At 47.6% G+C, this 26,616-nt stretch overlaps 1 protein-coding gene across 5 annotated transcripts in view; it reads left to right on the plus strand.

Moving 5' to 3' along the window:
• CENPE (centromere protein E) overlaps nucleotides 1-26,616 on the plus strand; it is a 2,471,681-nt gene that overhangs the window by 268,611 nt on the left and 2,176,454 nt on the right. For all 5 annotated transcript variants that reach the window (XM_069630970.1, XM_069630968.1, XM_069630972.1 and 2 more), the window contains exon 11: nucleotides 9,053-9,182. In XM_069630970.1, coding sequence (XP_069487071.1) covers nucleotides 9,053-9,182 — 130 coding nt within the window. The remainder of the gene's footprint in view (nucleotides 1-9,052; nucleotides 9,183-26,616) is intronic.

Consider the following 26,616-nt stretch of genomic DNA (forward strand, 5'->3'; position numbering starts at 1 on the left):
GTCTTTTTTAGGAGCACAGAAGAAGACAGAATATCGCTGTTCGGATTCTCGTCGTTTGCAAGTTCCAGCACTCTGGTGAGGACTTTTTTGGACTGGAATCGTTCCTATGGAGATCCAGCAGGATGCCCATGAAGTTTCAGCGAGATTCGGAAGACTGTGCACCACACAATGGCACAAGGTCCCAGGGTATTTGGGTATTGCAGCCCAGCAAGGTCGCAGCGCAGTCTGGGATGGCTCACAATGCATGTCTTCTTGAGTCTAGTGGGTCTCACCAGGCTCCGAGTCAGGATTGTCTTTTTCAGAGTACCCAAGTAGATTGGAAGAAAGGGCTACAGCATGCTCCGGTTACACAGCAGGCTCTCTGGTCGCTGGAAATAGTTTCAGATGTGAATTCTTCATCTTCCTCTTCGGTTTTGGTTCCAGTGGTCGACTACCACTTCAGATTCCAGGATAAGACTTTTATGCAGGAACCCAGCCAATCAAACAGCCACCCGTGGCCAGGAAGGAAAACCACGTACCCCAGCTGCTGCTGGAGGTAAGGGCGATGCTCAAGAAAGGTGCCATCGAGCTCGTCCCAAAGAGACTTCGGTGCTCCGGGGTCTACTCAAGATACTTTCTCGTAAAGAAGAAGACAGGAGGTTGGCGTCCCATCCTGGACCTGTGGCGACTGTACAAGTACATCAAGGCTCAGAAGTTCTGGATGGTCGCCCTCCAGCACGTGCTGGGACAGCTGGAGGACGATTTCCTGTCGTCGTTGGACTTGGAGGATGCCTACTTCCACATCCCCATTCTAAAAGGACACCGGAAGTTCCTGAGGTTCGTGGTCCAAGGACGGCACTGGCAGTTCAAGGCTCTCCCGTTCGGATTAAAGTCAGCACCCAGGGTATTCACCAAGTGCCTAGCACCGGTGGTGGCGTGGTTACGCCTGCAAGGGATCCCTCCCAGGGGTCAGATGCCCCTTCCTAGGAGCAGATATCTGCCCCCAGGGAGGGTTGCATGAGGTGGGGCCCTCCATTTGGGGTGGGGGGTGAGGGCCACCCCCCGTTGCAGTACATCATTCGCTGCCAATTTAGGGTGCCTCTCAGCCCCCCCTAAAATGGAGCCTACGATTTTGTATTTTATTTTGTTTACCCAAGTTCGCTTGGTGCAGATGGCCACATTAGTGTGCCAATCTGCCCCCAAGGTGCCCACAACCCTACTGCCCCATCTATTGGGGGGCCTGTCCCACCATTTGTGGTGGCCCTCTCCTCTCCTCACCTACACTGAACGGAGGAGGGGGGGCACATCATGCAGCCCTTCCTAGGAGGTTCAGGGAGGGCTGCATGAGGTGTCCCCCCTCCCCACCCCAGCCATTTGGGGCGGGGGGGAGAGGGCCACCACAAAAGGTGGGGCAGGACCCCCAATAGATGGGGCAGTAGGGTTTGGGCACCATCCCCGTATCCTTTCCCGGCGAGGGGGATGAGGGGTCCACCTGCCTCGCGGGCACGAAGGGCGGAGAGGGGTGGACTCTTCTCCGCTTGTTCGGAGGGTTTCCTGACGGGCCTGGGTCTGGATCCTCCGTCGGGGTCCGTGGTAATCTCGTCTTTATCTCGGTTCATAAGGATTGGATTGCCAACAAAATGGCCGCCGAGATATCCTGGGGCTCGGGCAATGGCTGCGACAGACGGGAAGGCCGTTCCACTGGGCCCTGTTCGTCCTCCTCGTCACTATCTTCGATCACATCAGCAGGGACCGTCTCCTGGGATCGAACCTTCTCGAATCTCTCGTTGAGGTTTATGAACCTCTCGTTGAGGCCCCTCTCGGTCTCCACCAGTTCCTCCTCAGAGGCTGATTCTGAGTCTGTAGCGGCCACCGGCCCAACCCCCCCCCCCTCTTTCAGCCGGGGGCTTTTAGCGGTGGGCTTGAAAGAGGATTCCCTCCACGGCGGCAGGGATACTCTGGGCCCAGAGGCCGTTTCCATTGGCGTAGTCTCAGCCGGCTCCATCAGGGTCGCAGAGACCACTCCGGTAGAGGCCTTAGCCGGGTGGATCAAGGCCCTCACCACCTTAGGTGCGTCCTTGTCCTTCGCCTTGAGGGGAGGGTCAACGCCTCGCTCCCCCTTCGAGATCGACCGGGTCCGCTCCAGCGGCCTACCCGGGTTCTCGGACTTCTTCTTCCCCGAACCAGAGCGCTGGCTCGTGGTCGAACGTGCTGGGGAAGTAGCGCCCTGCTTGGCAACCGAAGAGCCCGACCATCTGTGCTCCCAGAGCCTGCGGACTTGCGGTGCTTGGCCTTCTGTTGGGCCCCCGTTGCCGGGGCGCCCTTACAGGACTTAGAAGCCCGCTCAACCACCTTCTTCGCCTTCTCACTTGCTGTGCCCTTCTCCAGCCAGGAGGCGAGGCAGGAACGACGATTTTGTTTGGTCCGTTCCGAAAGGTTCTTGCAGAACGCACAGTCCTTCTCCACGTGCGTCTTGTCCCCATGGAGGCAGTAGAGACATTGCGAATGCTCGTCCTCCTTGAAAACGTTATATAATCCGCATCCAGGGCAGTTCCTGAATAGCTTGGATCCGGACGTCGAGCTTCCTTTGTCCTGGGCCATGTCCGTTGAGGTAGGCCGCAGATCTTCCGGAATCCTCCAAGAAGTGTAAACTCGACGAAAACTTCACCCTTGATGGGCGTAGAAGAATTCCGAAACGGGTCCCCGTTATCAGAAGTAGAAACGGTGGAGCTTGATGCTCGATTAAACCTAAAAAAAAGAAATCTCCTGAAAAAGCGTGAAAAGCTAAGCACGAGGACTCCTAACACTTGAGCGTGCGGTAAAAATCTGAGGATGGCTGCCGGAGGCGGGGCTTAGGGAGAGGGCAGTCATTGGCTGGGGGCAGTATGACCCAGAGATCAGTGATTGGTTACTACTAAGAAATACAGATCAGAAACAAAACTGTTACTGATTTTTTTCTTTACCGAGGATTCCCAGCCTGACGACTGAGAATATTCATCGGCATGTGAATCCATGCCAGACCCATGCTGGAGAACAACAGTTACAGGTAAGTAACTTGTTCTTTCCTTTTTAGATTACTTTCAGTAATACCAGGGTAGTGGAACCTATCTCTTGTACGGTGATGCTCAGCAAGAATTCAACTGGGTGATCTACTTTTCAGAATAGTAGAACACTTATTTTAGGAACAGTAAAACACCCCAAGATCCAGCTCCCCTAGAATAACTGTTATCCTGAATCGGAGTTATAGGTGTTTTACTGTTCCTAGAATAAGTGTTCCACTGTTCTGGAAAGTATATTGTCCAGTTGACTTACTAAATGATTTATTATTATTATTATTATTATTATTTTTTTTTTTTTTTTTGCTGATTCACTCAGGCACACCAGAAGACAAAGGTGAGCGTAGATTCCGAATCCTCCCTCACCAAGAAAGGATAAGCACACTAAAAATGGTGAAAAAACAAAGAAGCCACCATTCTAGCAGAATGGTGACCCTTCTGTGCATTACTGCGGCTGGTTTGTCAACCTGTGAGTAAAAATCTCACACAAGTCAGTCAGTAAAGTATGTCCACTGTCACCAGCCATAATAGTAAGCTTGTCACAATATAAACATGTAAAGGGAATACAAATCCCTCTCTACCCTTGGGAACATGTATTCTGCAAGGTAAATCGAGAGACAATAAAAATCGAAACCCAAAAAACTAAACTGCACAGTGTTAAGGAGATTAATCATTTGTATGCTGCATCCCCTCTCCTGGTGAGACCCCCAGCACTTTGTGCTGGACTTCTGGACCTTTTTCTCTAAATCCTGAATGAGTGGTGCCTTTTTCCACTCATTCATTCTTGTGGGCTCTGTTTTCTGGAACTCTTTTCTTTGTATTCTACCTATACTATGGAGTCTGTCTGCTCCATAGCTCTTTGAGGCATCTGCATTTTAATAGTGCAGCACACAGCTCCTTAGGGGCAGTGTGGCTGAGGACCCTAAGGGCCCTTCTTTGACATTCTTTTCCTATATCCTCAAGTAACTACTATTCTTTATCTCTCCCAAAATGTTATAGTCTGAGAGATTGGCACACGCCACCTTATGTGGAGTGCCAAAAGGAATACCTAGTATTCCCCCTTGTTTGGAAAGATTTTGCTGCTGTTTAGACACCATTGACTTTGCCAGAGGAGCACAGGCTTCAGCTGCACTCCTCTGGGCTTTCGCTCACTTTTTAAGGGGAAACTGACATGCCCTTAAGACAGTCAGTACTGCGAGACTTTGTTTATCTAAGTCCTTTTCCCATGTTGCATCTTTTCTGCAACATGTAACCAGTATACACTGTTCCTTCCAGTACAGTGTTCTTGGGTCTGTAGTCATTTTCCAAAGGCCCTACATACTCCCGATGGACTTTTTGTGAGATGTGCAGATGTGTCTTGGACAGGGCTGGTGGCAGCTATCTTTTCGCATTATTTTTAACCCTTTTCTGCCATGTTAACCGCGTTAACCGTGTTTGGCACGAATATGTGGCCTGGCTCCAAAATGGCCATGCCACGAGGTTCTTTGTCCTGTCCTTTGGCCATCTTGCCCCTTCCCCAGGTTGTCGACCCGGGGCAGTCCTTATTTGGACATGCAGTTTCCCATGAAACGCCAAGCTTTTGCGGGCTCCTGCATGCCTTGTGTGTGCGCCCGCCTCCAGGATGTGGGCTGGGGTGTCTGTCCCCAATACACATCCTGGGTGCCAGAGAGTCTGGAGTGCTGTGAATGACTGGGACCTCTGTGTTCCGTGATTGGTCCACGTATGGAGTGTGTTTGTGAGCAGATCTTCCATCGGGTCCTCTCCGTTTTGGCGCGAAGGGAACTTTGGATAAGAGGAGCCTAAAAACACCCATACCATGTCGATCTCTGGAGTTATCACTGAATGAAGGATAGGATCCAAGTATCCTGAAACTACGAAGCTGAGTCGAGGAACGACTGGTGACCCTCTGGAAGGTTTGGCACCCTGAGCCCACTGTCGTCCCCTGGGACCCTTCTGCATCTGGTCGTCCTAGGTCTGCGTAGACGCTCCGGCCCATTGGAATAGTGGGCCCAACTATTCTCGGCCCCTTAAAAAACCTGCAAGTAAGCTTTCTCTGATGTGTCCCATGGTCAACCAGTGGATTGACCAGCTTACCCAGTTGATTTGCTTTGTCACTGCCGCCGTTTCTTGCTCCTGAAGCGTGCTGCAGTGAAACCATGTTGATCCATCCACCCGGAGCGGAGAAATCGCCATTGTCCCATTTAGGAATCCTCACTGTATCTCATGAACTGAAAGCCGCAGAGACGTCCTTTTTGTCACTTTCGAACCTGCAAGCGAAGTGGACTGAACTGGCAAAGTTTGGGTCTGGGAGCGCCTGGGACCGGTGAGTACTTCCAACACTAAACGGTGACCCCCTAGCGCCAGGACCCCTTTTTACGCACAAGTGGCCCCTGAGAGTCCCTCTCCTTTCCACTGCTAGTGCGAACTAGCGACTCCATCCCACACTCTGGAACTGCCTCTGCCTTCAAGTGGAGGTCCTCCCTGAATAGTGGGAACTTATTCTTCATCGCCTCATCCACCTTCTCAAGCTGCTAGAGACCCCTGAAGAGACCCTGTTTTGCCCATTGAAACGAACGTGTGCGCTTGCATTGCATGTACTATTGAGCACAAGGCTCCTCTCTTCTTAGGGCTTGGACTGCCTCTTAGGTGTGTTGCTGATGTCGAAGGGGCCTAAAGACTACCTGCACTGCCTGTTTCCTTCCCATCTTTGTTGTCGACATATTTCGTGCATTTATCCCTCTAGACCCCAAGGGTCTTGTATATACATTGTGTTGATAGTGTTGTGTTGATCTACTTAGTATTGCTGTGATTCCTTTGCTATGGTCTGAGTTACAAAGGCCTTGTAATAAATGTGTCTATATTTTTGATAGAACACCTGTCTGGGAGTAATTTGTAAGTGTTCTTGCTTTGTGTGCTCATTGAGGTCTTCCAGTCACCCTCACCCCTCCTGAGACTTGGTCTTGATCGCCTCCCATAGATACCTTGATTGGTCTGGCTTGTCCAGAGGTTACCCTGTTCCGAGAATCGAGGCTGGCCTTATGAACCTCTGCCTACCAGGTCAGAGTTCAGAAATCCATTTTAACACCCCTTCTCTCTACTCCTGTGACTTTGTAGTCCCATAGACAATCTTTTAGTTATAGATTGTGGAAGTGGACTTGTTCTACCAACTATTGTGTAATTTGTGTATCACAGGTTATGTCCATAGCCTCAATAGTGCATAATAGGGGCACCCAAGTACCAACTTGGGGCCTCCCTTCTTCTTTCGCCATTACTACTGTGGTTGTACTTAGTTAGCCCTCCTACCTTTCTGGGAGGGGGAGGTCTGTCTGTGTGTGTGGGTTTTGTCTTCGGCGGGAACCAGTAGGTATCCCCGCCTAGGCTCCAGAGTGTCTGGGCAGGCAGGAAGTGGGGGAGGGGTCTTCCACCTCCCTCTGTCTTTTGTCTGCCAGAGTGTTAGGCAGAAACCTGTGCAGTTCCCTAGGGACCACTGCAAAAAGTTTAAGACTACAGGTGTTAGCAGTAAACCCAATTGGTAGCAGTCTGTACCACCCAGATTTACCTGGTAGATGTGGCTGAGCAGTCAGACTTCTCTCAAGAAGAGTTAGGCAGTATATAGAGTATACGCAATAGGGCTAAAAATACAGTAGCACAAGCAAACACTGACCAGAGCTTTTGTATAAAAGTATATAATTATTTATTTAAAAACACTTGTAAAAATACACTGGCACTAATATGTCAAGCAAGTTCAAACAGTCATTAGAAATATGTACACCTCCCTAATTAATTATTTGACAAGTCTAGGTTAAGATGCCACTTATTTATCAAAACGGAGGTGAGCGTGTAACCATAGATGGCACTCCAATAATTTGTTAAAAAATGGAGCGAAAAGGCAGAATAGGAAAATCACACAGTACCAACACTTTTAAGAAACCACAGCAAGTCGAAGGCAGGGTTTACTGTAGAGCAAAAAGTTCATAGGCCAGGCCGACTCTTGGAGAGAGCAAGGCGGAATGTGCCCAAGATCACACAGTGGAAATGCACTCAAAGTCTTTGCAGGAAAGTCAAAAAGAGGTTGGATCAAGTTAGAAAGGTAATGTTAACAGGTCCAAGGTCACCCCAGGATAGACAGTCAAGGATTTACGGGGCACCTTGAACAGTCTGTTGCAAGGGAGACCAGGCGGGACTCGGTACCGGAAATGGTGAGAAAGCTCCAGCGGGGGCAGTTGTTCCTGGCAGCGGGTGCTTCGTCCATAGGATGAGAAGATCTCGACGTGGAGGAAAGATGGAGGTCGTTGCACTGCCAGGGAAGAAACCAGCCGCAGAGTTTCCTGGTTAAAAGGTACTATCCTTTTATTCGCGGTTGTGGTGAAGCGTGGCTATCTGGCTGCCGGGGTGCTTGGCACGGGCGATTCGACCACGAGACGATCCAGGAAGGCAAAAAAGGCGAACTGGTTGGTCCCACCAGATCAATGGGAAGAAGACTCTCCTGGAAGAAGATCTTCTCTGTCGTCGGGAAAGTGGTCAGTTTCATACAGCAGGGCTCCACTGGTGGTGTCGTTGTAGATGGCTCAGCTTCTCCCCTCTTCGGATTCTTTGTCCTGTGGCGACTTCTGAAGTTCCAGTCCCCAAAGCCCTGCTTTTATGCAGCAAAACCCCCATTCATCAGCCTAGCTGTTACTCAAACATGCTAAGTGGTGAGCCGGGCGGCTCACCACTGGGCCAATCACACAAGAGTGCGACTTGAGTTGCCAAGGCCTATTCCCCCCTCCCACACATCCTGTAGACCCAGATAGAGTGGCACTACTTTTGGAGGCTTCTGTGCAGAAGCCCGCCAAAAGTGGAACAAAGGGCTCGACTTGGGTTGCTGTTACAGAGGCGAACACAAACGCCATTTTAAAACAGAGTCCTGGCAAAAAACGCAACCGGGGAATAAATATTAAAGGAATAACCCGGCGGTATCTTTAACATAAGCTGCTACTTGTGTCCCCTTCTAAAGTACATTTTTTGTTCTCCTTTGTTAGTTGCTAACTTGCTGCTTCAATATCTTTAGTCACTGGAAGAAATCCGCAGGAACTCTTCGTTAATCGCTGTTTACCAAGACTTTAAGCCTCTCGTAACTTCATGTAGCTAAGGTTGCGTTTCTGGACTTAAAAGACTTGCCAGGTAAATAAACCGTCGCTAGAACATTGAACCAAGCTCCTGTTGCACTAACCACTTATTTTCATCCCTTTAAGTGACTTTAATATAGGTGTTTGCAGAGTAAATGCATTACAGTTTAACCAGTTAAAAACCTCATGAGTGCGCAACTACTGATAATACGATAACCTTGGCTGTTCCCTTTCTAATGTTGCTACAAATGTAAACACGAACAAACACAAAAGTGCAATGCTCTTTGAAGTGTATTATCTTGTATTCCTAAGTATTCTACCATTACTGTATGAAGTATTTAAAGTGATTCTGGTGTAAATATAATAAATACATATCTTTTATATAAATATATGTGCTAGTGCTTCTTTGCTGCGCCTAGGATTCAGAGTACTTACCTACGGCTCACATCTTCCTCTTAAAATGAGTCTGTCTGCTGTGCCACACTACCAAGGTCCTGAACTAGTTCATACTGATACTAAGAGTTGGATCTACAAACGACTGGGATAGTTTACTAAAGTCTTACTGACAGTAGGACTTTGGGAAAACTCCCCTAACAAAGGGTACCTTGTAAAAACATTTTCACAATCCCCCAAATTTATGAGCATGGGGGGAACAAAATTAGTAAACGGAGGTCACCCACCTTGGTGCAAGCTATTTATATCGATGCTGACGTCTCTTCCAGTCATGGAGAATTCAACTCTTTGGGAGGAATATACGGCAGAAAGAATTTTAGGGGGAAGTATGTAATTTGTTTTTTGTGGACTCGATTTGTTTAACTCTGCCTTACTCTGGAACGAAGTTATGCACTTTTTAAGATGGTTAACATATTTTCTCTAAATGTTTGTAAACTTTTTTTTTTCCTCCCCTAGAGGATTCATTAATTATCGAGATAGCAAGCTCACCAGAATTCTTCAAAACTCTTTGGGTGGCAATGCTAAAACGGTTATAATCTGCACAGTGACTCCTGTATCCTATGATGAAACACTTAGTACTCTACAGGTAAGCGCTTGGTTCTTGAAGACGGCCTTGCTCAACTGAAGTACATGTCTTACTGTTTAAAGCAAAAGACTGCAATCCAAAATTACAAATGAGCAATTGTTTTTAGTTCAAGGTTATATGGTCCCCTCCACAATAAATGCATATTCCTTAGTCTTCACGTCTTTACTTGATATGTTGTCTCCTACAGGTTGCCTGTTGTAATATTTGACCCACAGGAAGCATTGATCTGTTTGTGCGCATGTAAAATCCCAATTTTTGCTTATTTGCTCCAACTGCATTTTTTGATGTGCTGCTCTGCATTTTGAGAAATATAATTTGAATGGATTGTGTCCTCCCACGTATTCCTCATCTTAGATATATCTTGTCTCCCAGCTTTGCTGCTTCGGAAAAAAAATTACACCAGAGGGTGCTGTGTTAGAGGCTGCCGAGTCGTAGTCCCTCGAGGGCCACCGTCGAGCGTCGTCATCCGCTGTATAAAGGGCTAGAGCCGCGCCAGTTACCTCCAGTTCTGTTTTTCCGAGCAACTGCTTTGTGTCACAAAACGGCACATCAGGTTTTTTCTTGACGATGTCCTCGTCATCTACTCCCACCACACCTAAAACAGGGTTAAAAAAAATTGTCAGAAGTGTGGTAGGAAAATGCCAATAACCGACCCCTATCGGAAATGCCTCTGGTGTCTCAACCCAGACAGACCATGGGGTTGATGAGTACCATGGGGTTCCTGTCAGGCCATGTCCAATAAGGCTCTTATGGAACGGGGATGTAAGCTGGCGGTGGGGGAGGAAACGTACAAGTCTTCTAAAAGACAAAAAGATTCGGGAGAATTGAGTCGAAAATCTCAACATAGGTCGAGATCGAAGAGTTGCTCGAGGAAATCCTCCTTGTCTTCATCTAAGAAGTCAAAAAAGCGACGTCACAGCTCTTCTTTCTCCTCTGAGAGGAGAGTGACTTATCCATCCAAGCACGATTCCCCTGAAAAATTGGAGGCCTTTAGGGCTTTGATGCTTAAAATATTCGAGAAAGCGGCCCAGACCCCCTCGCATATGCTGCGTGGAGATCATGCCCCTGCCCACTCTAAAAGCGATAGAGTGAGATCAAAGACTAAACGCGCGCGAGCGGAAAAAGTCGAGTGTCATCAGGGGAAAGTTCTCAGACACCTCGTACTAAGGCAAAACCTCTGGTGGATAAATCGTTGGTAGCGGAATCGACATTGGCGTTGGAAGTCGAAACTCGACTCAACGCAGTTGACTACAGCGTCCAAACCGCCGCTGAAAGTGGTGTCGACACCCTTGACTGTATCGAGGCCTTCTACTAAAACGTCGAAGCCAGCGTCTTCTTTATCGATGCCTTCATCAAGGCATTCTTTAATCCCGATACCCAAGTCGACGCCATTGCCCATGCCTAAGTCGATACCACCCCCTTTACCTGAAAATGTTTTCCATCCTCAACCCAGACAGGAATTTTTCAGATGCATGTCATCCATCTTTGAAGAACAATCCTCTGCAGAGGATGTTACTTCAGCTGGACTTTGGTTTGGAGCCAGAGAGGTCCGTGAAGAGCTAGTGGACCCGAATACCAAGATAACAGATCTCTGACTGTCTCCAAAATGCCAGTGGCCTAGACACTTCCCCTGAAGTGGAATTTGAGAGACCAGGCCCTGCAGATCATGCAGATCCTAGTTATAGAAATCTAATGGGAAGGGTCATTGATCTCATTGGTTGGAAGGCAGCTTCCCCAAATTTCGACCAGGATGATATGACAGACATCCTGAGTGAGGGTCCTCTAAAAGATCCTGTCCTTCCTTTCCATAAGGCACTACAAAAAAGGGTGATGGTAAATTGGAATACTCCTGATTTTGTTTCAGCAGTAAACAAAAAATGTGTAGCAAAATACAGGCCATCTTCATCAGATCCGGAATACCCATCTAAACATCCCTCCCCTGAAAGTCTAGTGGTACAAGCTGCAACCTCCACTAGGCAATCAGCTTACCCCTCAATACCACCAGACGGGGATGATAAGGTTGATGCTTGGCCCAGAAGGTTTTTTCTCCGGGCAGCATGGCCCTTAAATCGACTAATGTAACTTGCACTTTAGCAACATTTACATACTCCCTGTGGGACTGTAAGACATCAGCGGCTGAACACATCCCGGAAGGTGAGGAACGGGATGCTTTCCTGGCGATAGTAAAAGATGGGAAAGAGGCTATGGAGGAATGCCTTCAGTCAGGAATGGACACTGCTGATAGTGTAAGCAGGTCCATGGCATCTAGCACGGTCCTATGCAGATCTGCATGGCTGAGGAAATCTGGCTCTTTGCATCTGATGTGCAGTCTAGATTACTCGATATGCCCTTTGACGGCTTGAGGCTGTTTGGCAGTAAGGCAGACGAGAGCTTGGAGAAGCTGCGAAAGCGGCAGCAAAATCACTCTGTGCCGCTATAAGACTCAACAACACTCCTACACACGCTCATCTTCCTGGAGGAGTCGCCCCTTTCGTTTGTACTCCTCTTTTGGAAGAGGGAGGGGACAGGCCAGGCAAAGAGGCCAACAGAGAAAACCCTTGCGGGGTGGAAAGGAAAGGGGTGCTAGATCAGCCCCAGCAGCAGCTACTTCCTCCTCAGCCACTGCTGCAGCCGGTGCAAAGCCACTTTGAGGTCTTCACCCACAAGACCCTTGTTGTGGGCAGAATCATTTGGTATCTGAACGAATGGCGGGGCATTACGTCAGATGCCTGGGCACTAGAGATAGTGACCCATGGTCCTTTTCATCACAGACCTCAAAATCATCCGCCGGGAGCCAACTCTGTAAAAATTCCAGACCCGCTCCTTGTGCGGGAGATTTCAACCCTGCTGGAGAAAGGTGCAATAAAACATCTACCTGTAGCCGAAAAGAACAAGGGTTGGTACACCCCTTATTTTCTCATCCCCCAAAAAGAACAAAGGATTGAGACCCATCTTGGACTTAAGAAATTTGAACAAATTCCCCAGGAAGGACACGTTCAAGATGGTGACCCTTTCTCAGATCCTTCAGGCTCTTCAGTTTCAGGACTGGCTGGTTTCATTGGACCTTCAGGATGCTTACTTTCATGTGCCAATCCATCTCAAGCACAGAAAGTACCTGAGGTTCGCAGTTAGCGGTTCTCATTATCTGTTTCGGGTTCTACCATTTGGGCTGACCTCCGCCCTGAGGGTTTTCACCAAGCTGATGGCGGTAGTGGCAGCGAGTATCAGGAGAAGGCGATTCACGTCTACCCTTACCTGGATGATTGGCTAATCAGGGCAAGTTCACCCGAACGAGCCCAGGAACATCTGGCCATGACCTGCCACTTCTTACACAGACTGGGCTTCTCCCTGAATTACAAGAAGTCACAAATGATTCCAAGCCAAAGACTCCAATTCATCGGAGCAGTCCTGGATACTTCCTCAGGGAAAGCCTTGCCTCCCGAGGAGAGAGCTCACCACTTTCTGTATAAGGTAACAAAGTTTCAAAATGCCCTACATCTGCCGGCATTCGATTTTCTAAGGTTGCTAGGCCTTGCCTGCATTTGTCTGGTGCCAGAGGCCAGATTGAGGATGAGATCCCTTCAATGGGCTCTCAGGACTCAGTGGTCCCAATTTTAGGGGGAGATGCCAGATCTTCTGCAAGTCCCGACCAGAGTGGCTCAAGATCTTCTATGGTGGACTTGCAAGGAAAATATCCTCAAGGGAGAACATTTTTGGCAACCATGGCCAGCGATAACAGTAGTGACGGACGCCTCACTCACAGGGTGGGGAGCCCACACCAACGATCTGACAATCGGCAGTCATTGGTCTCCATCGGAGTCCAAACTACACATCAACCCTTTGGAGCTGAGGGCAATCAGACTAGCGCTGAAGGCTTTGCTGCCCTCTGTACAGGGAAAGAATGTCCTGATAATGACGGACAACACAGTGGCCATGTACTACCTCAACAAAAGGAGACGTAGGATCACTCCAACTGTGCAGAGAGGCAATGCAGCTCTGGTTCTGACCAATGCAAGAAGGAATCTCTCTATCGGCAGTTCACCTAGCCGGAGAGCTGAAAACGGCGGCGTATGACCAGGCAGAGCACAGTCTCCCATGAGTGGGAGCTAGCTCAGGAAGTCCTTCAAGATATCTTTGCCCTTTGGGGAACCCCTGAAGTGGATCTGTTCGACCAGTGCCAACCGGATGTGCAAACTGTACTGCTAAAGGGAATTTCCCCCAAGAGGAGCTCTAGAGGACGCGTTTGTGGTGTACTGGGTATTTCCACTCCTATATGCGTTTCCTCCAGTCCCCGTGATTCCTCATGTAATCGGGAGCTTGAGAAAGTTCAGGAAAACCATGATCCTAATTGCCCCGGATTGGGCCAGGAGGACGTTGTACCCGGACCTTCTGGACATGACAATCTGCCCTCCAATACGTCTTCCACAAAGAGAAGATCTTCTCTCGCAAGAGGAAGGCCAGGTTCTCAATCCAGAGGTCAAGACACTCAGTCTTCACGCATGGTTTCTGAAAGGCTGAGATATAAAGATTGGGACCTCCCGGATGACGTAATGGAGATCTTGCTTTTGGCCAGCCGGCCAGCAACAAAATACTTGTCGTTAGAGCAAGTTCAGTAACTGGTGTAGGGATAAGAATGTGGATCCATTTTTATGTAATACTCCTACAGTAATTTCTTTCCTCTTGGCACTATAAAACAATATTTGGCAGCGCTATCTATCTTTAAGCATTCCTCGGAAGAGGTGTCCTATTTTAAAATGCCCTTAGTCATTCAATTCTTGAAAGTGCTGACAAATGTGTACCCTCCAACACCTTTTCAGGTGCCCATATGGGATTTGAATTTAGTCTAAAAATTTCTCCTGTTCCCCTTTCGAACCTTTACATTCTTGCCCATTAAGACTTCACTCTAAAAACAATTTTGTTAGTGGCTATAACATCAGCACGCAGGGTAAGTGAGTTGCAGGCGTTATCTTGTAAGCCTCCTCACATCGTTTTCCATGGGGACAAAGTTATTCTAAAAGTCAAACCATCTTTCTTGCCTTACATAATCTCTGATTTCCATCTGTCACAGAAAATCACCTTACCTTCTTTTTACCCTCCTTCTCACGCTAGTAAGGAAGAGGAAAGATTACACAGACTGGACCCAAAAAGGGCTCTCAGTTTCTACATTTCCAAATTGGTAAATCTTCGACAATGTGACCAACTATTTGTTGGGTATACAGGACACAAATTGGGCCTTGGGAGTGTCTAAACAAACTCTATCCATATGGATCATTCTAGCAATCTCGGAGTGCTATAAATTGGCTGGAAAAGAGCCTCCAGGTGGGTTAAGGGCTCATTAAACCAGGGGCATGGCAACTTCCAAGGCTCTTCCGAGGGGTGTCCCGGTGCAGGATATTTGTGCTGCGGCCACCTGGTCGTCAATGCACACCTTTGTGAAGCATTACTGCTTGGACTCTACTTCATATCAAGGAGGACTCTTTGCAAAAGCTGTCCTTCATTCAGTCTGGTACTCCCTCCTCCAAATTCTTACTGCTTTGGGAGCCTATCTAAGATGAGGAATATGTGGGAGGACACAATCCATTCGAAGAACAAGTTACTTACCAACTGTAACGTTAATTTGATTGGATGTTCCTCCCACGTATTCCTCATCGACCCTCCCCACCTACTGCTCCGTACAGTTTACGCCATTTGCACTCAAATTTCCTTAAGAGCCCGAGGACTTAAAGCGACCATGAACACCGTAAAAACAGAACTGAGGTAACGGGCGCGGCTCAAGCCCTTTATACAGCGGATGACATTAACACTTTTAAATTAAGAATTCTCACTGTTAACAACCAAAATTACGCTTGAAAAGGTGACATTTCAGAGAAATGGTAATTGGCATGAAAAACCTTTTCTAGAATCTCACCACGCACACCTCAATTTTTCCAGTTTTCTGCAGAGATGGGTGACAAGGCTTTGTTACAGGTGGATAGGGAGCCCTGCCCCAACACGCCAGTAGGGTGCCCGAATGAAGGCATGCCCCCTCTCACCTCTACTTACCTGGAGGATGGCGGCAGCGGGGCATGGGGAGGACACCGCTGCAATGAGGGTGGCACTCCCCCCTGCAGGTGAGCGCCAAGGTGGGCAGCACAAGGAGATGTTGATCGCATGGCGGCCGTCTATACAATAACAGGGGGAGGGGCATGAAAGTGGCAACACAGCCCGCAGGCCAGGGGGTGCCGCGACAACTACAACACTGGCGTGGCTCCGGCAGACACTGTCTGCTGAAGCCTGCGTAAGTAAGGGGGCCCTGCTAGGCCACCAGGACTTTAAAAAAAAAAAAAAGAAATTGTATATAAATAAAGCCCTTCACAATGGTCTCCTGCAAACGCCACTAAACCTCCAGGGAATTTTAATTAAGTACTTTACTAAGTACTAAGGGGCCCATTCGGACCCACCAGGTTTGTTGGCATTATTAAAAGACCTCTTGGAAGGTCTGGCAACAGTAGGCCCGCCCCACCCCCGAATGGGTCCTTGGGGGGGCCAAAGTGGCAAGACTACATGGAAGAAAGGGGCTTACAAGCCCTTTTTGTCGCTGTTAGGGAGATTAATCATCATTGTGCTTCATCCCCTCTCCTAGTGAGACCGCCAGCACTGTTTGCTGGACTTCTGTACCTTTTTCTTTTCATCCTGAGTGAGTGGAGCCTAGAGTGTTTGGGCAGGCAGGAAGTGTCCTTTGTCTGCCAGAGTGCCTGAATAGGACCAGCTCACACAGGGAGTCTGGCTGTCCTGATTGGACAGCCAAACACCACTTTCTGTAAAATGCTGAGAGAGATTGCAGAGGAGTGTGTGCTGCAACTGTATAAAAGGTTAGGCTTCTGGAGCGTGAAGCAACGCCGACCACTGGAAACAGAAGTAACCGAAGAAAATGACAAACCGAGACCTCTGCAGACCCTTTGCAAGACCGTGAAGTGACCACTGCTGTCCCGACTCAGTTTTCTATGCGACAGAGGAACTCCGAAGAGGACTCCTTCCTTTTGGCTGGCGGGAACAACCAGTCCCTAGATGATCTTTAAAACAAACCATCTGCCGAGGTCCTAGGAGACCTGCTGCCCATTTCGAGTGCATCATCGAGGAAAGGCAGAATCCGTCCAAACCTGTGCTGAGCTCGTAAGGACACTCCAGGAATCCAATCCAACTCACCCAGACCCCCTCACCAGAGTGTGGGACTGCAGGAAGCAAAGAAGATTGACCGAGCAATCCGTGTCCTTTGGTGGTGCTGCTGAAAAGGCACCAAAACTGCAGAGTGAACCGAGAAGTTGCTGAAGGATGTGCTACAGGTCCTCCCTCGAGACTGCTACTGAAAGACACCAGCGTTTGTCCTGGCTTTCGTCACCAGACCAAGGAATCCAGAGGTCTGGTCCAGAGCTGCCACCTTGCGTAGGAGCCAACACAAACACTTTCTTCAAACCCCAGGTACTGTGGGGGATAAAGGTATTGCTTACCTGATTTCACAAAGGCGCTCCAGAGTGTTGGAGTGCACATAGAGGTGTCCAGGGCGGTTTATAGTCATTCCATCGACAGCCAAAGCATCTAATGCCATACCAGCTAAAAAGAAAAAAAATCTAATGCATTTCTTTTTTTTAATGGGGGGGCCCTCAAACCCCCCCCTTTTTTTTTTCCAAGGTTTTATTCATTTATTTTCAAGATTTACAATAACCAAAATATACATCATCAAAAGTTCAAACAGAGTATTAAACAGAACACTCAATGTTTCATAGGTACAGAAGCAAAAAAGTCCAAATCATGGATAAATATAGAAACATTTCAGATAATACAAGACACATTTTGTACTATTCTTAAAATAAAACACCTAATCTCAAAATAATTCAACAATAAATGCAACATGGAACATTACAAAAACAAATACCACACACAGGCTACATAAAACAGAACAAAAACAAAACCGGGGGAAATCCTCAACTGATGCACATAAATAATATCGGATAGTCGGATCCGATAGAAACAACTAATCCTCAGATACCCAGTCACCATATAAATCTGTAAATGGTTTCCAAAGATCTCGATACTTATTTTCCTTTCCTTGTCTCACAAACACCACCCGCTCAAAGTTTGACAATACAAACAAATCTTTAATCCAATTCTCCACTCTGGGCTTCTTCCTCGTCTTCCACACCATCAGTATTTGTTTCACTGCAACCACAAGTGCTTTATCAACCAACTGTCCATACTGAGGAGCAATCGCACAACGCCCCCTACCCGACAACAGCAACACCTGCATAGGCATCCTGGGAAAACGTATGGTCCAGATCGCCTCCAGCCTATCTAACATTTCCACCCAAAATTCTAACACCCGAGGACAATACCATAACATATGAATCAACGTTCCCTTCTCCTTCCCACACCCCCAACACAGGTCATCAGCAGTCAATCCTAACTTAAACATACGCAATGGAGTCCAATACAGATGTCCTAACACTTTCAAATGAATCAATCTCAACCTGAGATCCAACCTACTTCTATAACCTACATTCCACATAGATTCCCACTCCTTTTCCACAATATCACAGCCCAACTCCTGCTTCCACCTCTCCAATAATCTCCTGTCAGCATCAACATCCTTAGAACATATCGGCATCAAGCTAGTATAAGTGCATACCATTCGTGGCGATGACATAAGGATCTGACCACCCGCCGAAACCACCTCCAAGGGACCTGACAGCATTGCCAATCTTTCACTCAATAGAGCTTTCAACTTCACAAACGTATTCAGCTCCCTCCCTGCCAAATGAAACGTCCCCCGCAACTCCTCGAACAATAATATACGACCATCACGCACCACATCACTGATACATAAAATCCCTTTCGAGACCCAACTCCTCCAACAAAAGGTTTTATTGGCTAACTGTAAACTCGGATTAAGCCAAAGAGACGCTCCATAGTGGAAGTACAAGTTCCCTTGAAAGAGACTCAACCACCACACCAAAACCTCTTTAGTCACTGCAATAATCGGAAGCCTACTACCCCTCCCAGGCAGACATCCCATAGAGGTAACAGCATGCAATGGAAAACCATTCAATTTATACCTTTCAATAAGCACCCACAAGGGTTCTGGTCCTCTCCCTATCGAAAAATAATATGCAGCCCTTTTCAAAATAAACCCTTTATAGTAGTGTTCCAAATCTGGGTACCCAAAACCCCCATTTTTAGTACTACGTGTCAAAATAAACTTAGGAATCTTAGGTCTCTTTTTATCCCCCCACAGAAAGTTCTGAAGAACACGATCTATACTAGCCAGCATCTTTTTTGAAAATTTCAAAGGCAAAGATTGCACAACATGAAGTATCTTTGGCAAAAGAGTCCTCTTAATAGCATTGACTTTAGTCCCAAATCCCCATCGGTAATCGTTCCCATCTTCTAATATCCTTACTCAAGGCAGCCACCAATTTACCTACATTACCCCCCCCCCCCCTTTTTTAACCTTTAAAACCCATTTTTATTAAACTAAACCCTTTACCATCTAATAAAAATTCATTAGATGCTTTTTTTTTAGATGGTATGGCTGTCGATGCTTTGGTTGTCGATGCAATGACCGGATACCGTCCAGGGCAACCCCCTCTTACCTCTGACCCAAGCTGCTGCTTGTGTCCCCTTCTCAAGTCCGTTTTTCGGTCTCCCTTTGTTAGTTGCTTACTTGCTGCTTCAATAACAGACACTGGAGCAAATCCACAGGAACTCTTGATTTCGCTGTTTGCCAAGACTTTAAGCCTCTCCGAAATGCCTTTAGGTAAGTTTGCGTTTCTAGGCTTAAAAGACTTTCCAGGCAAGGAAACAGTCTCTAGAACCTTGAACTAAGCTCATGTTGCACTAACCACTTATTTTCCTCCCTTTTAAGTGACTTTCCTATATGTGTTTGCAGAGTAAATGCATTGCTGTATAACCTGTTGAAGACCGTATTAGTGCGCAATTACCGATAATATGATATCCTTGTCTTTTCCCTTTCTAACGTTGCCACATTTGTAACCGCGAATAAAAACAAGAGTGAAAGTGCCCTTTTGAAGTGTTTAGTATTCCCAAGTGTTCTACAGTTACCGTCTGAAGTATTTAAAGTCCAGATTCAGAGTACTTACCTACAGCTCACATCTTCCTTTTAAGATACGTCTGGCTGCTATGCACACTACCAAGTTCCTCAGCTAGTACATATTGATACGAAGAGTTGGGGATCTACAAACCACTGAGATAGATCACTAAAGGCTTACTGCCAGTAGGACTTTAGAAAACTCCCCTAACAGTAGCCTCTACGCCTTTCCCATGGCACATCCCTGGAGCCCGGTTGGTTTATTGTTCAGGGTAAGTATCCACTGCTTGGAGGGGGTGGGGTACAGAGGTGAGAGACTGGTTGAGTGTGGGTTGGTTGGGTGAAGACCGGAGGTGGAGGGCGATATCTGAGACCAGAGGAGGCGAGGGCGAACTGAGGCTGTCGTAAGGAGGGGTGGTCTGTGGAAGAGCGTCGGGAACAGAGGTAGAGTAGGAGTAAGAGTGGTAGCAGAAGTAGTAGTAGATGGGACTAGAGACAATAAATAGGAGTTGCAGAGTAGTGAGTAAGTGGAAGAGGCAGCAGAGCGGTAGTTGGTGGTAGAGGGTGTTAGCGTTAGTAGGAGCATCAGTACACTAACAGTATTAGGAGGAGAAAGGAAGGGTAGTAAAAGGATAGTGATAACGAAGTAATAACAGTAGTAGATGGAGTAAGAAGAGCAGAGTGGGAGGAAAGTTGTAGCTAGTAAGAGCAGACAGAATATCAAAAATGATAGCGAGAAGCAAGGAAGTAGAGTGGAGGGAAGAGAACAATGACAGCAGAAGCAGACATCGAGAAGTCGTTTCAGGTAAGATCAATGGTAGGACCAGGAGTAAGAGGAAAAGTAAGATCAAAGGGTGGAAAGGCAGAGTGAGAAATCGGAGGGACAATAGTACGGTGGAAGGAGAACATCCATTGAGACCAGTGTAGGGTAAGAACACGTGTGGAAGCAGTAGGTGCCACCGGCTGAAAGAAGGCACCTTCCCTAAACTCGCAATAGTACTAAGTGGGATAGGTTAGGGAAAGTATAGAAAATCCCCAGGGAGTTAGTCCGCTGTCGATTTAGGGAAAACACCATTAGTCCCAGGAAGAACCGACAGTGGGGGGTGGGCGGGTGTCACCTGGCAGTAGTACTAACACCTTGGCTAGGGAGCGGGGTAAAAGGGCTAGAAGTAGAGAGCAGGGATGGCCCTAGTGCCAGGTAAACCCTAAAGTACCCTGTTGCCCATTCAGTCATTCTGTTGTGAAGTTCCAATGAAGACCCTTGGAAAGTACTACAGACTCAATCACGGTTATTTGTGAAGGACCATTCCCTCCCTCCCATACCCCCCACCCCCGTCACATAGGTTACTTGCCTTGTAAGTCTGATATAAAAGGGATATCCCTGTTAACTTGCACCTGTTTGCCCCAATTTCCTCCACTTACTCAAAGTGAGATCTTAAAATGTTACAATTGCAGGGACATTTTGATATGGGGATTCACAAGTAATTCTTGTTTTAGGTAGTTTCACTTTTGGAGCTTGGCATTGGGACATGAATTGAGGCCAATGTCGACACCAACAGTCACTGAAAACTGGTCCTTGATGAGGTGTCCGAAAGCTTTGCTGTATTATGTAAGAATAGGAATTCTGTTGTGAACAACTCAAAACCAGCTATCCTAATCCACACCGACCAAAGGTTACAATGGTACCCCCAAAGAAAAAAAATCACACAAATAAAGCACTCTAACTCCTGACCTGATCACCCCCACCCCCTTTTCCACCTCACTATACCCAGTTTGCTCTCCCCTCTGCCCCCTGTCTTTTCTGATTCCTTTCTTTTTGGTGGCCATAAGGACTTCTGTGCCCCCCCCTGCTGTTAAGTCACCTACCTTCTTGTATGGTATGGGGGGGGACCTCTAAGGTGTCCGCTCCCAGGGCCATCTTTCAGGCTCCCCATTTTGGCCCTGGGGTGATTTGATCACCCTACACAGGTTTTAGGGCATAGGCTAGTGGCAGCTAAAATTCTGTTTCGGCTTCACCAAGGGGGCAAGATATTACTGCATTGGTAGCCCAACGTACCATTTTGGTAGCCTTTGGGTTTTTATTCCTGCTCGCTGCCATTTTGTTTCACTTCTTTCCTTTGTCTAGGTAAGCATAAAGTGGGCTAAAATTGCCTTTCTGATCATTTGGGCTCTGAGCGAGTCCATCATGACAGCCTACTTATTGGCCCTAACTGGTATAGGGCAGTAAAGATCTCTGGACTGTCCCTCTCACCTTGTGTAGGTGGCAACGGCTGAAAAGCAGTCCTACTGACCAACCAGTATGATTGGCCATTAGACCCTGAGTACCCAGCCCTTTTGTTGAGTGGTTGGCTGGCCTGCAGCCAACCCCTTTGTTCAAGGGTATGTGTCCTGCCCCTATGGCTGACCTGATGCAGGAGATTTTCACCAGATTCCTGTTTTTAACCCTTCGCCGACCATACTGGCTAGGTAAAATGGTTTGGGCATATCCCCGTTTTGTTTTTTTTGTCTCTAGAGGTTGTCTGTGCCACCCCCCAGTCTGGTATATGCTATACCAATGCCGCCTGCTCTTCACTGCCCGAATCTGTGGGTCACTGCAGAAGTTCAGAAGGTGATTGAAGTCTCCACTTACTCGCCAGATCTTCAGTTTGGATGTCTGAGAATGCCACCAGCCTTTGTCTCCGTTCTGGGACTGTTTTCCACGTGCACCAACTTCTTTTGTTCACCCTGTTGATGGGAGCGGTTTGCTCTGGTTACTACTCTCTCCTTGAAGTCTCCCTTGTCAGATTTTTCACTCCTGGCTTGAAGGTAGAAATTGTGGGAGGAGCCTTTGTTTCTTTTTATGGTTGCCGGGGCCTTCGTTGGGCCAGGATTCAAGTCCTAGAAAACCGAATCCTGCAAAACTAAGTGTCGGAAAGAGCTGTCCACTCTAGAGAAAGTGTTGGGTCGCTGGAGCAGTTTTTGATGAAACTGCTGATGAGAGTATCTACCTGTGGGACCAGGAGCGAGGGATTATTCAAGATATTCACCCCAAGTGTTTTCCCCGGTCTTTGGTAGAGATTCCTGGAAGGTGAGTTTTTTTTAACATTGATTGCCATATACTTCTATTGGGGGTACTCCTGTTCGGCTGCTTCTTTTGGGGCCTTAGTACACCGTCTGTCCTCAAATAGGGTCTCCTGTGGCCTTCCCTCGTGTTGCCCGTCGCGTATTGCAGTAAGCAATGACGTGTTCATGTAACTACGTTTTCCCTTATGTAACAGCGCCTCGATGCCTATGGGCTGCAAGTGCGCTATATAAATTTAAATAAATATTCCACACCTATGGGGCCAAACAAACTTACAGGTGGCTGGCCCATTGACTTTCTCGCATGCATTCCAGTGGAACTGTGAAATAACTGGATCTCTCCTAAAATGGACTCTGGGGTACCTACTGCCCCCCTTGATAGTTTTCCCAGATCCTCTGTGGATTCAGTGAGCTCTGGGCCAAGTTTAATATTTTTGGCATTGACCTGCGATTCGTTTTTTTAAATTCAGGTTTACATGTTTACATTTTTCATGTGCAATTCTTCTATGGGACTGTAAGTGACTATTTCTAGTAACTCCATTTCCCCTTGAATCAGGTAACTTGCTAAAAATGGTTTGCTAATTCTTGGAAGCCCATGGTTGGGCTTTACAATTGTTTTATACTGTGACTTTAGTATGACCATGTACCTATGCTTTAATACCTGTATAATGCTCAAGGGAGTTCCAATCAATGTGCTGCACTGTTTTAGGCCTATGGGATTTATGGCATATTTTTTTCCTGTTGATAAGTTGTTTTTCCCTTTTCCCTTATCCGAACTGTTAGGTGCTGACCACTAGGTCTAGGGCCTTCCACAAATACCGAAGTTGTGGATGTGTCTAGAGGATATGATACTGTATGGTGCAGGTTCATAAGGAACTTCAAAAAGGGGGTTCTGCGAGTCTTGGGTGGATAGCTCACTGCCCCTTTCACAGAGAAGAAAGTTCCCTGCATATCAGTCTTTGTCCCGCCCAGGGGCAGTCCGGCACCGAAATGCTAGGCAATTCTTCTCTGAACAAGAGTATCAACAGCAACCCCTTACACGTGTTTCAGTCTTGTTGGGCATCTTCAGTGAATATTAAATCAAAGGTTCCTCTCTACATCCATGTGTGTGATAACCTTCTATCACACTCGCATGGGACTTTAATGTCACTCTCAAGCAGAAGCACACTTCAACACAAGCATCCAACATCCCAAGACTGGATCCATTAGTCTGCATGAGTCAAACTGAGCACAGGCCCCTTTAGTTACCAGGCCTATGTCTACACCAGCTGCCATACCCCACAAAGCTGAAGCAAAAATGAGTAAAGGTTGCTGCCGTGGGCTCACTCAACCGACCGTCAATGCATACCTACTTAAACCAACCATCCATTCCTATCAGTCTTCTAGCAACAGCCTCTTGCTGCCAAATCCCCACATCACACACAATGGGAATCGCCAGGTCAGAAGTGGACTTTATACGAGAGTGAGCCATCTGCAGCGGAGGTGCCTTTACACAAAATAAGGAGCACACAGCCATACACACCCAGCAAACGCATCCCACGTGACCTAGCCACAGGCGTCGCTCCCTCAGACAGCATTGGAAAGGAAAGCCTAACAGTGCCCATATCAAACCACTTGCAAGCAAACTACCCTTAAACGTAGAATACTGGTGCCACACCCACCCTGGGCCCACTGTTTCTAGGCCACAGGCCCTGGAAAGCCAATCCGCGAACTAGTACACAATGCGGTCTCTCAAACTCTCAAGGCAATATGTAGGTGCAACCTGTACATGGTAGCTGTGAATCCTATTAGAACAACCATAGTCCAGTATCGCATGTCTGCCTCTCTTGTGGGAAAGAAACATTATGCAATCAAAATGCGGTACTATTTATGGCCCTGACAGAGGTCACAATGGGGACACTAACACAATACTACGAGCATTCCAACCTTGCGTCACAACTAAAAACCTATCTAGTGCTCCAGTAATGAGAGCATTTAGATTGTACTCGAAGCAAATTGCATTACTAGGCTGCCACCCGAAAAAAGCATTACCTCGTCAGACTTGTTTATCTCTGTGCCATAAATAATTGCCATTGCGCTGTAGTTAATGTTCTCTGTGAAGGTTCCAAGAAACCTCTTGTCAAACGGCACATTACTCCCGAGTAGTGGCAGTGATGCCTGGGGCAAAGAGAACACTACTTTGGGATAGATATTGATTGATTGTTTATTTATATAGCTCCTATGCACAGTGTGTTTCAAAGCGCTTCAAGGAGGGAGGGGCATTTACATTCAGTTAAAGTCCTTGAAACAATACAGAATGTGAAAAATAACTATTGTAATAGGCCTGTCGACATTTCGGATAGTGCAAGTGCATAGAAAAAATAAGGCAAGAGGGAAAGGAGAAGAACAAAGCAAGCAGTAACATTACTATGCCTGACGACAATTGATGTAGTGCAGGAGGTATACAGGAGGAGGGGTGGGGGGGGCGGGGGATATGAGTGGGGAGAAGGAGATGAACAAGACACGCTACTGTGCAAATTTGTCAGCGACAAATTTAAAAAGCAGGGGTTAGGGGAGGAGGGAGAAGAACAAGGAGGGGAGGAGGGGAGACGGACAAGCTGCTATCAAGTCACAGGAACAGATAAGAGTAAGTGTTAAGAAGGGGAAGACTGAGAGGAGGGAGAAATAAAGTGGGATGGGGAGTAGGAAGATGGTAGAAGAGGGATTAATGGAGGGGGGGGAGGGGATAGAAAGGCAGATATGAGGGGCAAGGGGGTACACAGAGCCAAAAGGGGGGCAAGACAGGGGGGCACACAGACACTCACAAGGGGCATGAGGGTGCATAGACAATCAAGGGGGGCACAACAGGCCCTAAGTGGGGGAATGGGGCATACAGACACTCAAAGGGGGGCAAGGGGGCAAATAGAAACTGGGGGCATGGGGGCAAACAGACACTCAGGGGGTCATGGGGGCAAACAGACACTCAGGGGGGCATGGGGGCAAACACACACTCACGGGGGGCATTGGGGCAAACACACTCACAGGGTGCATGGGGGCAAACACACTCGGGGGGGATGGGGCAAACACACTCGGGGGGGCATGGGGCAAACACACACTCACGGGGGTCATGGGGGCAAACAGACACTCAAGGTGCATATGCATGCTTGGCACAGCATGGAGGCAGCCAGTCACACCAGCTCCCTTGGACCACGACTTCACTATAAAGGCTGATTCCAGGCGCATACTTAAACCGTATAACTGACCTCTTAATGTCCACATTGTCCGCACAAGAGGGACTTCCTTGGCTGGCATGCAGGGGCTAGCCAGCTCAGAATAACCGAATGCACACGTCACCGGTGCAGCGATTTCCTGGCGTAGCGATTTCCTGGCGTAGCTTTTGGAGAGCACACCAGCCACTGGAGCGCCCTGACTGAGGGTTGGCACATGGGGGTCGGCGATAGCTATGCACAGAGTTTGGAGAAACAGTGGTGCTCACCTTAAAGACGGTAGGAGGCGGGATGCAGTTACAATGCCGATAACTAGGCAGCACAGATCGCATGGGATGCACAGTCAGGAATAGACTTGGTCGAAGCTTAAAACAGACACTGACCGCAAGGATGGTAGCTGCAGAGGGGAGACGTGCAGATGTTAATGTTCTTGTGGGGGCAGGGGATGTCGCACAGACTGACCCCCAGCACAGTACCAGCCAATTCATGGAGAAGCTGCTCCAATTCGTCGCCAATGTTATAAGTTAAACTGTCTGGGAAGGAAGCCAGGAGCCACGGTTGTAAAGTTGCAGAAACGGGAGAACCCCCCCCCCTCTACCACAATGCCCCACAATGCCCTCACCGATCCCGCATCTGTCACAGATGGAACATTCAGCGGCTCACTTACACAGGACTCTAATTACATTATGCATGCATGAAAGAAAGATCGAACAAATAGAAAGCACATCAGAACAGTCACATTAGGCAATGTAAGGACACTCTCTTTAAGAGAGACGGAGCATACACATGGGGTGCTGAAGCAACATGAAATCTGCAATGCAATGCTCTGTTCCCAAGCAGAAGTACTTTTATTTCTGTAGCAGAGGGATTTGTATACACTTTACCTTTTTATGGAACACAACTCTGCATGCTAAGCAGTTGGATTCCTTTGGCGCCATTAGCGGACATCCCCTCAGCCATCAAAGAAACGACACATGTTCTTATGGCATTTGCAAAGCAAGAACGCGCACATTCTGAGGTTCCGTTTCCTACAACAATTGCACAGCGTGTCCACTTCAGAAACACTCTGCATTTAGTTTCATTTCAG

This window comes from Ambystoma mexicanum, chromosome 6q, assembly GCF_040938575.1.
Source record: "Ambystoma mexicanum isolate Mex_15411 chromosome 6q, UKY_AmexF1_1, whole genome shotgun sequence".
In the NCBI taxonomy this organism is placed as follows: Eukaryota; Metazoa; Chordata; class Amphibia; order Caudata; family Ambystomatidae; genus Ambystoma; species Ambystoma mexicanum.